Below are 12,969 nucleotides of genomic sequence, written 5' to 3'. Positions count from 1 at the left end.
GTTCCAAACTACCACTGATCCTTCAACCTAGGGTCCGCACCCTCAGGCTGACCAGAGGTCACGGGCAAGAATGCCCCACCCTACCTCTACTTCTGGGGTTCCGCACCCTCCCAGGGAAGCACCCACCAGAACACAACTCTCCCACCAGTTCAGGACCTTTCTCCATCAACTGGTCTACCACCTGGGATCAACATTCACCGGATGCACCGGGGTCAGAGGCGAGGACTCCCTCCCTCTGCACCCCCTTCCAGAGCCCTATACCCCCTTTACGGGAGTGGTGCCCCTTAGAAGGCAAACCGGCCAGGACACTGATTACAGTTGCCCTAACGTCCAGATCCGGAAATACTGGCTCCCCAACCCAGGGACGTACCCTTTGGTCAGATGCCCAGCGAACCAGGACTTCACGGGGAGCACGCATGCCACCCCGAGGGTGACACATAACTAATGTGTCGTGTGACAGTCTGCCTGGCGCAGATCTCACGACCTCCTGTCCATCTGACCGTGCGTGCAGATCCCCCAGGACAGAAGTGGCGTCACCATGGCCAATCACTGGGGACTCTTTCCCCCTCTCACCCCTCCATCTGGACTTCTGCACTCTCCCAACTGGAGCGGTACCGCCAGACACCAGAACTACTGGAGCTCTGCTTACAGACGCTCCACGCCCTCTAGACACTGGGAGATCCTCCTCAAATGACCGATCAGTACAGCCTAGGCCCCCGACCTGATGTTCCCTTAAGAAACCATCCAGGCCCTGAGACTGGGTTTCGGGCACCTGGAGACACGCAGTCCCACCCACTCCTTCTCCTCTGAGACAGGACGTGAGCCCCTATACCGGGACCTAGGTGGGCCACTCTGAACCTCTTCCACCACTCTGGGCTGGAAGACACCTCAGCCACTCCTTTTGGAATAACTCCCCAATGCAAGCTCCCTATCCCAGAGAACTCACACCCAATTATTCAGCAAGCTCCTTATTTCAGAGAACTCGCACCCAATTATTCAGCAAGCTCCTTATTTCAGAGTACTCCCACCCAATTGTTCAGTGCAACACATCACTCATCCACACTCCCCCCCCCCCCCCCCCCCCCCCCCCCAAGACTGTTGAGACAGTATCTACTGCCCCTGAAGCTCAACCTGCACCCCCCCTTGCGGAAACCAGGTACCACCATCTGGGAACTGGGAATGGGACTTCATGCACTGGACACACACTTCTGCTGCCACCACTGGATCCCACCCTTACTGGTGAATCCAGAAAACTCACACTGCACTTAGGGGATGATACCCTCCCGAGCTAGTGACTCCATACCAATTAAGTCCCCACTGTAGGCCAACCCAAGAACCAGTGCAATGGCTCAAGAGCAGTCTCTCCTCCAGATTCTCTGGTTTCTGTCCTTGGCAGGACACCCAACTCATAGTGCACAAGAAACACCTTTCCAAAGAAATGACACTTAAAACAAACTTAGAACAATAACCCCTTTCTATGTGCCTATCTAAAATGCAGAGTTTTGTAGTGCAGCCAGTCGTCGTCGTGGTACTGCGCAAATGCAAGTCCTAATCCCACCGCTGATCACCAATCAACGTCCCAGGCACACCACAAAAGGAACTCCACAGAAGGCTATTTTTTTATGTTTAACCTTGTGTAGAGTTTCTTTTGTGGTGGGCCTGGGATGTTGTTGCTGTGTGCGTGCGCAAACGCTTTACAAATTGCCTCCAGGATAAGCCTGACTGCTCGTGCCTAGCTACCAACTGGGTGAGCAGGGGTTATCTTTGGCGTGTAACTTCCTTGCCCTGACTAGAGTGGTGGTTTCTGCCTGGCTTTGGCGCAAGCCTTAGCCAACCAGAAATCCCATTTCTAACACTATCAAACTGTGGATTACCCACTACACTCTCTCCTTGTTCTGTAAAATGAGTTTAGAGCTCTAAAAAAGGCCTCAACATTCTGTGCACTGTCCCCTTTACAATTTTCATGGCCAGTCCACGTGTGACGGGGCGAAAGATTTGAAGGAACACTGACATCCGCAAGCTGGGATGTGCCTACACACATATCTCTGTCATCACTCCAGAGGCAGAGTGAGACAACCACAGACTTTGATGGTGTCACCTATTGACATGTAGGAGCAATTCATATGAAAAGTTACAGATCTTGTCTGGCACCTGGGGACAATTCATAAGTTGAGGAATCAGCAGTTAGAGTATCCACCAGAAAGGGCATAACCGAAGGTGAATCATTTTTTTTATCTTGCTGTGTCTCTTAAATTCTTGCGCCATCCCAGTTTACCTGGCTTTGCTCTTCTGCCACAGGTGAGCCAGGAGATTCTAGAGCTGCTTAATACAACTACAGCCAAGGAACAGTCCATTGTGGAGAAGTTTCGGTCCCGTGGCCGAGCCCAGGTGCAGGAGTTTTGTGACTTCGGTACTAAGGAAGAGTGCATGAAGGCAAATGATGTTGATCGGCCATGCAAGAAGCTTCACTTCAGGTACATGTTGAATGTCGCTACACTTGGCAAAAGGGTGGCCGATTGTTTTGGAAGCAGATCTGCTCCAGGCATGGGGTGTGGCCAAGCAGCAAACTGCATTTCAGCTGTAGGCAAAGACATGAATGAATGAGGTCAGCCCTGCAGTCTCATAACAGCAGACCGCCTGAGCAGCAGATAAAACGAACACTACACGATTTTATTAACCAAAAGCACACTACCAAGCTTGCAGAAAACATTTATATCTGCACACACAAACAGTAATACAGAAACCATAGGATGACATTTAGAATAGAAAGATAAATACTAGCTTTTAGTATTGTTGTGGTCTGGGGTTAGCAATGGGAAATAAAGCATTGTTAGAATTGCCTGCTTGCGTGTAGGTGTAAAAAATCTCCTATGGTTGATGGTACCAGAAAGCAGAGTTTTGAATTCCTATGAGCAAATGAACCGCACGTTTGTTTTTCTACAATAATAATACGTGATTTTGTGAATGAGAAGTGCACAATCAGCGCAGACTCTTTGTAGCTGCCTCAGACTCTTTGTAGCTGCCTCAGACTCTTTGTAGCTGCCTCAGACTCTTTGTAGCTGCCTCAGACTCTTTGTAGCTGCCTCAGACTCTGTGTAGCTGCCTCAGACTCTGTGTAGCTGCCTCAGACTCTGTGTAGCTGCCTCAGACTCTGTGTAGCTGCCTCAGACTCTGTGTAGCTGCCTCAGACTCTGTGTAGCTGCCTCAGACTCTTCTTGTTCCTCCATCCACAGGCGCATCATCAACCATCATACGGACGAATCCCTGGGCGATTGTTCTTTTCTGAACACTTGCTTCCACATGGACACCTGCAAGTATGTCCATTATGAGATCGATGCCTGTAGTGAGCTGGACGCCACTGGTGCCCTGAGCCTCCCTGGAAGTGTGGATGGTACACTGGCCAAAGGCGTTGGTGGGAGTGACACAGCGGTGGACCGCCTTTTTCCCCCGCAGGTACAATTTACTTGTTCATTTTTGATCTTCTTACTGCCAACATGAGGGGATTACTGTACCCTCACCAGATCTGTCTACGTAGTCTTTTTGGCCACTTCTAGAGGTTGGCATGTCTGTGTGCTGTATGATGTGAATTGCCTGTCTGGAGTTTGAGTGACAGGGCTGGGGAATTCCAGGAGCCAGGGTGAGTCTGCCCGGTGGTGAATGGAGAGATCTGCATGTAGATGGGAGGGAGGAGTTGCACCTGGGACCTGAATAGGGCTGGGCCTTCCCTCCACAATGCTGGCTCCACCCCCCCGTGGTGCGTCTGATGTCCCTGGCCTGTCCTGTGAATAGAATAGAGGGGCTGTGCAAAACAAAGTGCTCAAGTGCTCCTGAACCAGTTGTATCTGGTTCCCCCCTTGCCTGTGCTGTCTGACAAAGGCAAATGTGTGTATAAAAGAAGGGGCTGTGACCCCAAGAAAATGTTCTTGTTCTTGACTTGAAACAACCAGGGGCGTGTTGCTGCTGGGGCCCAGGGGAAGGCTTGCCCCCCCTCCTTGTGAGCTTTGCGGGTGCCCACCCCGCTTGTATCGCTATTTGGGTGGCGGGTGCTGTGAGAAAGTGGCTCTGTATATACTGTTTCTTAATAGGTACAGGGTGTACAGAGTCCACAGTCCCCAAGGGTTTGGAAGAGGTTAAAGTTAGATATAACCTTACTCTCTAAGTGGTAGCTTGGTCGAGCAGTAAGGCAACATCAGAGGACAGTGTAAAGCATTTGTTGTACACACTCAGTCAGCAAATGGTCTCACACACTCAATAACTGAACTCTAGGCCAATGATTTATATATAAAAAATATATGCTTGTTTTATTTTAGAACCAACAATAGGTATTAAAATATACTTTCTCAGAATGAGATGCTTTGTATAAATACTTTTGCAATATGCAATTGACTTTTGTAAACAGTTACAAGTGGTTGCAATAGGCGACACTATTTTAAACACAATAATGCATTGAGTTCAATGGAAGTTTCAAGTTATTTGCAACAGATTACTTTTAGGATTACTTTTGGAATTCCAGGCCTGGATCATAGATTCAGTCCTGGGTCAGTACTTAGAATCAAGTGATGAAAGTCGACTTAATTACTGTGGTGATTTTTAAACAATATTTAGCTATTTCAAAAGTTGACACTTAGAAAATATTTCAGAGAAAACAGTTAATGATTCCCTATGGAAGAAAATTCAAGTTGCAGGTACAGTAGGTTCTCGTTACTTTTGTAATCCAGTACTGGGTGCCTAGACTCAGTACTGGGACCTTTATCCAAAACAGGTAAGTAATTACGTTTTCAGATATTATACTATTTTTAAGGAATATTTAAAAATTGCAGAAATTGACACTTAGAAGAAATGTCACAGAAAAACAGTCAATGGTTTCCCATGGAAGAAAATTGGGTTACTGGTAAGTACAGTTGTAAGTAGTTTTCAGAGTCAGTGCTGGGCACCAAGATCCAGCACTGGGAGCTCACCTAAGAGCAGGTGAGTATTTTCGTTTTTGTTTCTCGGCTGATTTTTGGTGAATATTTTAAGATTTGAAAAGTCCACACTTAGAAGAAATTTCAGTAAAAAGACAGTCAATGTTAACCTATGAAGAAAATAGAGTTATTGGTTTAAAGGTAAGTACTCGACTGGCAGAGTTGAGGTTCTGGACATGGACTCAGGGGTCCCCCAGGGTCAGGTAGATACAGTTAGTTCACCCTCAGCGACACTAGGGCGGCCGGGTGCAGAGAGAGTTAGGCCCAATGTTATCCTATGAGGGATAGGGGGGGCCTTGGTTGGTGGCTGCTGACTAGCAAGCCACGCGGCTGTGGGAGCTGGGCTCCTGGTCACTTACTCAGGGCAAGTGGGGAAGTAGATAGGTGTAGAGGTTGCACTGCCAGGGCCACTCGGGCGGCTGGGTGCAGGGTGCTTTTGAGCCTTCGGGCGCTCAATTGATTTCAATGGGAAATCTCCGGTTTGGAAAAAGGCTGCAAGCTCGGGGACGAGGAGTCTTCAGGTGCCACCACCACTTAGAGAGGTAAGTTGGGTAGTTGGAGGATAGGTAGGTACCCAGGGAGTGGGCACAGGGGGCCGTGGGGCGCCGCTTGCAGGGGTGCCTTTTGGAGTCGGAAATTCTTACCCTCTGTTAATCGCGGTAGGGGGGGGGGCACCTTGCTCTGAGGCTGCAGGCTTCTTCAGGAGGGTCGAGGGAGGTCCTTGGGTGCCGGACTCGGGGTCCCAGTCGCTGCGGGGTCGTCCTCGGGGTCTTTGTTCACTCCAGCACCGGCCAGGCTTGGCTGGTGCAGAGTGTGCTGGGTTCGCGGTTCCGGGCTGCTGCCAGGGATTAGAAGTGAGTTCTTGAGTAGAGCCTCTACTCATGGGAGTCCCAGGGGCTCAGAGTTGAAGGGTAGCCAGGTCCTCCGGGGTTTGTGAGGTTGCTGGCCACAAGAGATGCCGGGTTGGAGCAGGAGCAGGTTCGAGGGTCGACAGGCCGGTAGGGCTGGGGCCAAAGCAGTTGGTGTCTTCCACTTTTCAGCAGCTGCAGGGCAGGTCTTCTGTCTTCTTGCTCTTCTTTGTAGTTTGGTATCTGGAATCTGGGGAAGGAAGGTTCAGGGTGCCCCTAAATACTAGATTTAGGGGTGTTACAGGTAGGTGAAGGGCAGGGACCAATGGGTCCCTGTCCTGGGGTGTGTATACCCCCTATCCTGCCTCTCTCCGGTGGGAGGGGGGCAGTAGCCTAGTCCTGATAGGGTAGGGCTCCCCATCTTCAAGATGGCGCGAGCCCGGAGATGTGCTTCACCTCGCCTCCCCCACCTGAGGGGTGGGGTTGGCAGGCTGGCATATCCCCTGTCCTTATTTGGGGTTTCCGGCCAAAGCTTCCCGCCAGAGTGGGGGGTTGCAGTGGCCTGGCCAAGCTCACAGAGGCGGCATGCCTTTGAAGCTTCCCCCTGCCCATCCTGGGGGAGGAGATTTAGCACCTCGCCCAGGATGTGCATTGTTGCAGGCCCAGGAGAGCAGGGGCTCTCCTACCCAGGGGTCCAGCAACATGTCTGCTGTGTGGCAGCCTAGGCAGGCTCAGAGCAGACGTGGATTGTAAGTTAGATTTAAGGGGGCACCTCTAAGATGCCCTCTGGGGTGCTTGTTACATTAAATCTCATACTGGCATCAGTAAGGGTTTAATGTGCTGAGAAGTTTGATACCAAACTTCTTAGTCTTTAGTGTTGCCATTATGGTGCTGTGGAGCTCGTGTTTGACGAGCTCTCAGCACCATGTACTCTTAAATGGCAGCACTGCACTTACAGTGCTCAGGAATGGACCTGTGCACTGTAGGGGCACATGGCTCCTGCTCCTGTGCCCACACCATTGGCATAAAGCACCCAGCTAGAGGGGTGGCTGATGTATGCCATGGCAGTGTAGGTGATGGGCATGGCACACAGGGATGTGCGCCATGTCGGCTTTGTTTTTGTCTTGCACCCAAACACTCAGCCTGCAAAGGCAGTGTGTGTGTGTGTGTAAGAGTACAGGGCCTTTAAGGGTGGCACAATGAGTGCTGCAGCCCTTAGAGGCCTTCCCTGGTCACAAGGACCTGGGTACCTAGGGTACCATTTACCAGGGGTTGACATGTGGCCAGGGTTTGCCAATTTGGGTTTTGTTTGTTTTAGGGAAGGAATATAGGCCCTGGGCACCTGATTGGCAGGAGTCCAGGGCACACTCAGTCAAAGTACATTCAGCAATTCAGCAAAAAGTGGGGGCATACCATGCAAGAAAGATGGCACTTTCTCACAGGTGCCCACCCCGCGTATTTTCATTTGATTAAGCAGGTGCCCACCCTGCGTCTGCACTGTCCATGTTTACTGGCTCGCGGGTGCCTAACCCGCTCTTGTTCCGCTGATTTTGATCATTAATGCGCGGGTGCCCACCCCGCGACTTCGCCAGTGTTTGTGTGCGTGGGTGCCCACCCTGCGACTTTGCTGCCGCCAAGGTTGCCGCTGAGGTCTAACCGCGGCTGCCCCGGAAGTCAGGCAAGTCCGCCTGTGACGTGGGCGGGGCCGCGGCAGGACCGGAAGGAGGAAACGGCAGCCTGGAGCCTTGCTAGGCTCCACTCTGGAAGTCCCAGACCCGAGATGGGGGACCGGGTGAAAGATAGCGCAGGAAGAAGGCGGGGCTCCCGTGAGGAGAGAGAGCCCCGCAAGCGCGGCAGCCCGATTCCGGCGGAGGGGGCACGAGGCACATTGCCGGTGCCTGCCCCCCGCCACATCTACTGAGAGGAGATCGCCACCAACAGAGCGGAGTCCCCCGAGAGCAGCCTGGTGAGTTGAGAAGGGCTGGGGGGCTCCGTGGGGGCTAATGGTATGTGCGTGAGGAAGGCACGGTGCCAGTTTTATTTTCGCATTCAGAGCGGCCCTGGATGGCAGTGGGCCGCTCCAACCTCGTGGGCCTGTGTCCTCCCATGGGGCCCAGCTGTTTCCCAGGCCTACGTGGCCCCAACGACGTGGGCATCCTTGTCCTTGGAGCCCCGGTGGCTCCACCACTCTGACATAATTATTCCAGGGGCCAGTGCACCCCCTGAGGGCATATTAATGTTCGAGGTATATGAGCTGCAGATTACACACTTTTGCATAGATCGCCATCTGGTGTTCGGCTCGGATGTTTGCAGTTTATTTTTCCTCTTGGAAAGTCACGAGGTCGGTGACTCCTCCTTTGGATCGTATTGCGCATGGGCTTCGGCTCCATCCTCAGATTGTTTTTTTCCGCCATCGGGCTCGGATGTAATCTTCGCGCTCCGGTTCCGAACAGCTTCCAGTTCGACGATCGACGCGCAATCCTCACCCAAATCGCGGTATTGTTTCGATCGCGATCTCCCCAATCCACGTGCCTTCTCATCGGCACAGGCCTTCGGTTCCAGGCGCCGACTGAGGCCTTCGGGCCTAACCAAGCTCCGGTCCCAGCTCATGGAAAGAACTCCATTTAAAAAGTGCCCTCGGTGTGGGTCCAAATTTCCCCACACCGATCTTCACGAGGTATGCAACCTCTGCCTCTCCCCTGAACACGAGGCTCGAGACTGTCCGGCGTGTAAGTCTTTCCGATCCAAAAAGACTATTCGGGACCGAAGAGCCAGAAGGAATATGGCACACTCCTCGACGTCGATTCCGGTCGACATCTTCGGAGACATCGACGATCCGGAACAGCATCGCACCGAAGAGGACCTCGTCAGCGCTTCCGAGGCAGACGAATCAGATGTGGAGGACATCACTCTGGCGCAGAGGGTCGTGAGTACCAATCTACTCCCCCACCAGAGACACTGCTTTACACTCCCCGCCTTCGGGCCCGGTGAAGAAGCCAAGTAAGCCTTCCGGCGGCTCGGGCTCGAGCCAGCCTACCAGCAGTGACGATAAACACGCTTCTGCACCGAAAAAGAAACCGGCCTCCACCTCGACACCGACCTCCGCACCGAAGCCTTCGGTGTCGAAACGCAGCTCTTCGGTATCGACGCCATCTTCGGTACTGACCAAACCACACAAGGCCACTGGCACCGACACTTCCAAGCCGAAACCCATCTCGGCGCCGACCAAGCGACCGGAGGTTCCCAAGCCGGGTTCCAAGCAACAAACCGGCACCGAAAAACCTAAAAAGACAACGGCCCGACGCCTTCAGCGCCGACGGACCAAACACTTTCACAGGAACTATTTACACCGGATCCCTTGCAAAAAACTCTCACCAAGGATCCAAAAACTGGACATTTGACACTCTCTACCAAAAAGAGACATTTGGACAAACCGGCTCCGCCTCCACCTCCAAAGAGGAAGGACTCTGCTACCTCTCCGTTCAGGATAGCTATTGGCTAGATATGATAGGGCACATTATGATGAATTAGAAAGCATAATGCACCACCTCCCTGAAAAATATAAAGCTAGGGCCAACGAATTAATTCAAGAGGGTAAGACTTATCACTAACACCTCTATACGCTGTGCCTTAGATGCAGCAGACACTGCTTCCAGGGCCATTAATGCTAGCGTCCTCCTCTGTCGCCATGCTTGGCTAAGAATATCAGGGCTTAAACCGGAGGTACAAGCCTCCATCCTTAATCACCCCTTTGCCCAGGAACACCTATTTGGACCAAAGGTGGATGAGGCCCTGGAAAAAAATGAAGGACACGGATACGGCGAAGTCCATGGGAGCCTTACAGTCACACCCTCCTAGACGCTCCTTTCGCTGCTCTTCCTTTCGAAGTACATCTAGAGGCTACTCCTCAGACAACGCGTCCACTTCGTACAAATCCCCCACTCAGTCCACCTTCACAAGGGGTTATCAAAGAGGCGGCTATAGGGGCAACAACAATAAAGGCAGAGGCAAAACAAATACCGCCCGCTCTGCCACACCGCCTTCCCAATGACTTCCCCCCCCCCCCCCCCCCGCTCCCTCCAGACCATCCCACTCCGGTCGGAGGCAGACTTCAAAATTTCCTTCCGGTCTGGGCGACCATCACCTCAGACAAATGGGTGACACAGATAATTTGATCAGGCTACTGCCTAGAACTAAAATCTACCCCCCCAAACATTCCACCCAGACAGCGCCCAATGTCACAAGGACATTTAATGTTGCTAAAGCAGGAGGTAATCTCCCTTCTACAAAAGCAGGCAATAGAACACGTTCCTGTCAAACAACAAAATATGGGGGTCTACTCCCTATATTTTCTCATACCAAAAAGGGACGAGACCCTACGACCCATCCTGGATCTCCGGCCCCTAAACACATACATACACTCAGACCATCTTCATATGGTAACACTTCAACAGGTACTTCTGCTCCTCTCTCAAAACGACTTCCTCACAACTCTGGACCTAAAAGACGCGTACTTCCACATTCCAGTGCACTACGCTCACAGAAAGTACCTCAGATTTGTAGTGGACGGACAACACTATCAATTCAAAGTACTCCCATTCGGAGTCACAACAGCACCACAGGTATTCACCAAGTGGCTAGCAGTGGTGGCAGCACACTTGAGAAGACAGCACATTCACGTCTTCCCATACCTAGACGACTGGCTGATTAAAAGCCAGTTCATACAATCAGTGTGTACAACACACCTCCACCACAATCCAACTACTTCACCAACTGGGCTTCACTGTGAATCACAAAGTCCCAGCTGCAACCATGCCACATAAAGCAATACCTCGGTGCCACCATAAACACCTCAAAAGTGCTAGCCTACCCCAATCCGGCCAGGATAGCAAGCATTCAGGCTTTACGCGCCAAATTCATAGCACAACACTCACTTCCAGCTCGAGTGTTCATGCAACTGATAGGGATGATGGCCTCTTGCATTTTCATAGTACCTCACGCAAGACTCCAGATGCGCCCTCTCCAAGAGTGCTTAGCGCACCAGTGGATCCAGGACCAGGGTCAACTGACAGATCTGGTGTTGGTAGACGGTCGCACCCATCGCTCTCTGCAGTGGTGGAACACCACAAACCTTTCCAAAGGTCGACAGTTCCTGGACCCGGTTCCTCAGATAGTACTAACAGACGCATCACTCTCCTTCTGGGGAGCTCATCTATTACATCTCACCATGCAGGGCACATGGACACGTCAGCAAAAGTTACTCCATATCGACCATCTGGAGTTACTATCAATCTTCTTAGCCCTAAAATCTTTTCAAACACAGATTTCAGGCAAGGCAATCCTGATTCGCACAGACATGACAGCCATGTATTATATCCAGAAACAAGGCGGCACACACTCTCCACAGCTCTCTCAATTAGCACAGAGCATATGGAGATGGGCAATACCCCACAAAATCTTTCTCCTAGCTCAACATGTCCCAGGAGTCCAAAACACCGTGGCAGATCTGCTCAGCAGACAGACACAACAGATCCACGAGTGGGAACTTCACCCACAGGTTCTTCGTCCGTTCTTTCAAATGTGGGGGCATCCACAGATAGACCTCTTTGCCACCCACGAAAACACAAAATGCCCAAGCTTCGCCGCCAGATACCCACACCCATTATCCAAAGGAAATGCGATATGGATGAACTGGTGAGGCAGATTTGTGTATGCTTTTCCGCCTCTCCCACTCATTCCACTAGTGGTGCGCAAACTACAGCAACACTCCCTCACACTAATCCTAGTAGCTCCAACGTGGGCCAGACAACCGTGGTACACCACACTGCTGGAACTATCTATAGTACCGCACCAAAAATTACACCTCTCACCATGCCTCCTAACCCAGAACCATGGAGAGATCAGGCACCCGGACCCAGCTCAGCTCATCTCAACCTTGCGATCTGGCTCCTGAAATCCTAGAATTCGGGTACCTAAATCTTCCCCCTGACTGTATGAACGTCATCAGAGAAGCTAGACGACCTACCACTAGGGCGTGCTATGCCACCAAGTGGAAACGCTTTGTTGTCTATTGTCATAACACCATCAATCCCTGGACGTGTCTATTCAACACATCATAGGCTACTTGCTCCACGTACAAAGGTGTAATCTAGCCTATACGTCCATTCGACTATACCTCGCAGCTATTGCGGCTTACCTACAAAACAGGCAACATCTATCACTCTTTAGAGTACCTGCCATTAAAGCCTTCATGGAAGGCCTAAAAAGAATAATTCCTCCCAGAGTACCACCCTCACCTGTGTGGAACTTAAACATTGTTCTCACGAGGCTAATGGGGCCTCCCTTCGAACCTTTACACAAATGCGAACTACAATTCCTAAGGTGGAAAATAGCTTTCCTTGTAGCCATCACTTCCCTTAGAAGGGTCAGTGAGATGCAAGCATTTACCATACAAGAACCTTTTCTTCAAATGCACTATAACAAGGATGTTCTCCGTACCAACTCAAAATTCCTACCTAAAGTCATTTCCCCTTTTCACCTAAACCAAACTGTAGAACTACCAGTATTTTTCTCGCAACCACAGACAGTTGCAGAAAGGGCTCTGCACACACTACATGTCAAACGAGCCTTACTCTACTACATCGAGAGAACACAAGCTTTCCGTAAGACCAAACAACTGTTTGTCTCTTTCTCTCCACCACACAAGGGCAACCCCATCTCAAAATCAGGGATAGCTAGGTGGATTGTAAAATGCATTCAAATTTGCTACCACAAAGCAAAACGAACACTATCTGTTCCCCCTAAAGCCCATTCTACACGAAAGATAGGGGCTTCCATGGCATTCTTAGGGAACATTCCATTAGATGATATCTGCAAAGGAGCTACATGGTCAACACCGCACACTTTCACCAAACACTATTGTGTGGATGTGCAAACTAAGCAACAAGCTAGTGTGGGCCAGGCTGTACTAAAAACATTATTTCAAACCACTGCAACAGATACGGGTGGTCGCCGCTGAGGTTGGCAACTGCTATATAATCTATGCAAAAGTGTGTAATCTGCAGCTCATATGCCTCGAACGGAATATGCTACTTACCAGTATGCATCTGTTCTTGGCATGTAGAGCTGCAGATCGACACACGCCCACCCGCCTCCCC

The 12,969-nt window shown here is 51.0% G+C and overlaps 1 protein-coding gene across 1 annotated transcript in view; it reads left to right on the top strand.

Moving 5' to 3' along the window:
* LOC146808633 (N(6)-adenosine-methyltransferase catalytic subunit METTL3-like) overlaps positions 1 to 12,969 on the top strand; it is a 165,034-nt gene that overhangs the window by 73,662 nt on the left and 78,403 nt on the right. The window contains exons 4-5 of the mRNA XM_085623666.1: positions 2,299 to 2,474; positions 3,234 to 3,453. Of these exons, the coding sequence (XP_085479792.1) occupies positions 2,299 to 2,474; positions 3,234 to 3,453 (396 nt within the window). The remainder of the gene's footprint in view (positions 1 to 2,298; positions 2,475 to 3,233; positions 3,454 to 12,969) is intronic.

The sequence above is a fragment of the Triturus cristatus genome, chromosome 8 (assembly GCF_964204655.1).
Source record: "Triturus cristatus chromosome 8, aTriCri1.1, whole genome shotgun sequence".
NCBI lineage: Eukaryota > Metazoa > Chordata > Amphibia > Caudata > Salamandridae > Triturus > Triturus cristatus.
This window is presented reverse-complemented; position numbering and strand designations above follow the sequence as displayed.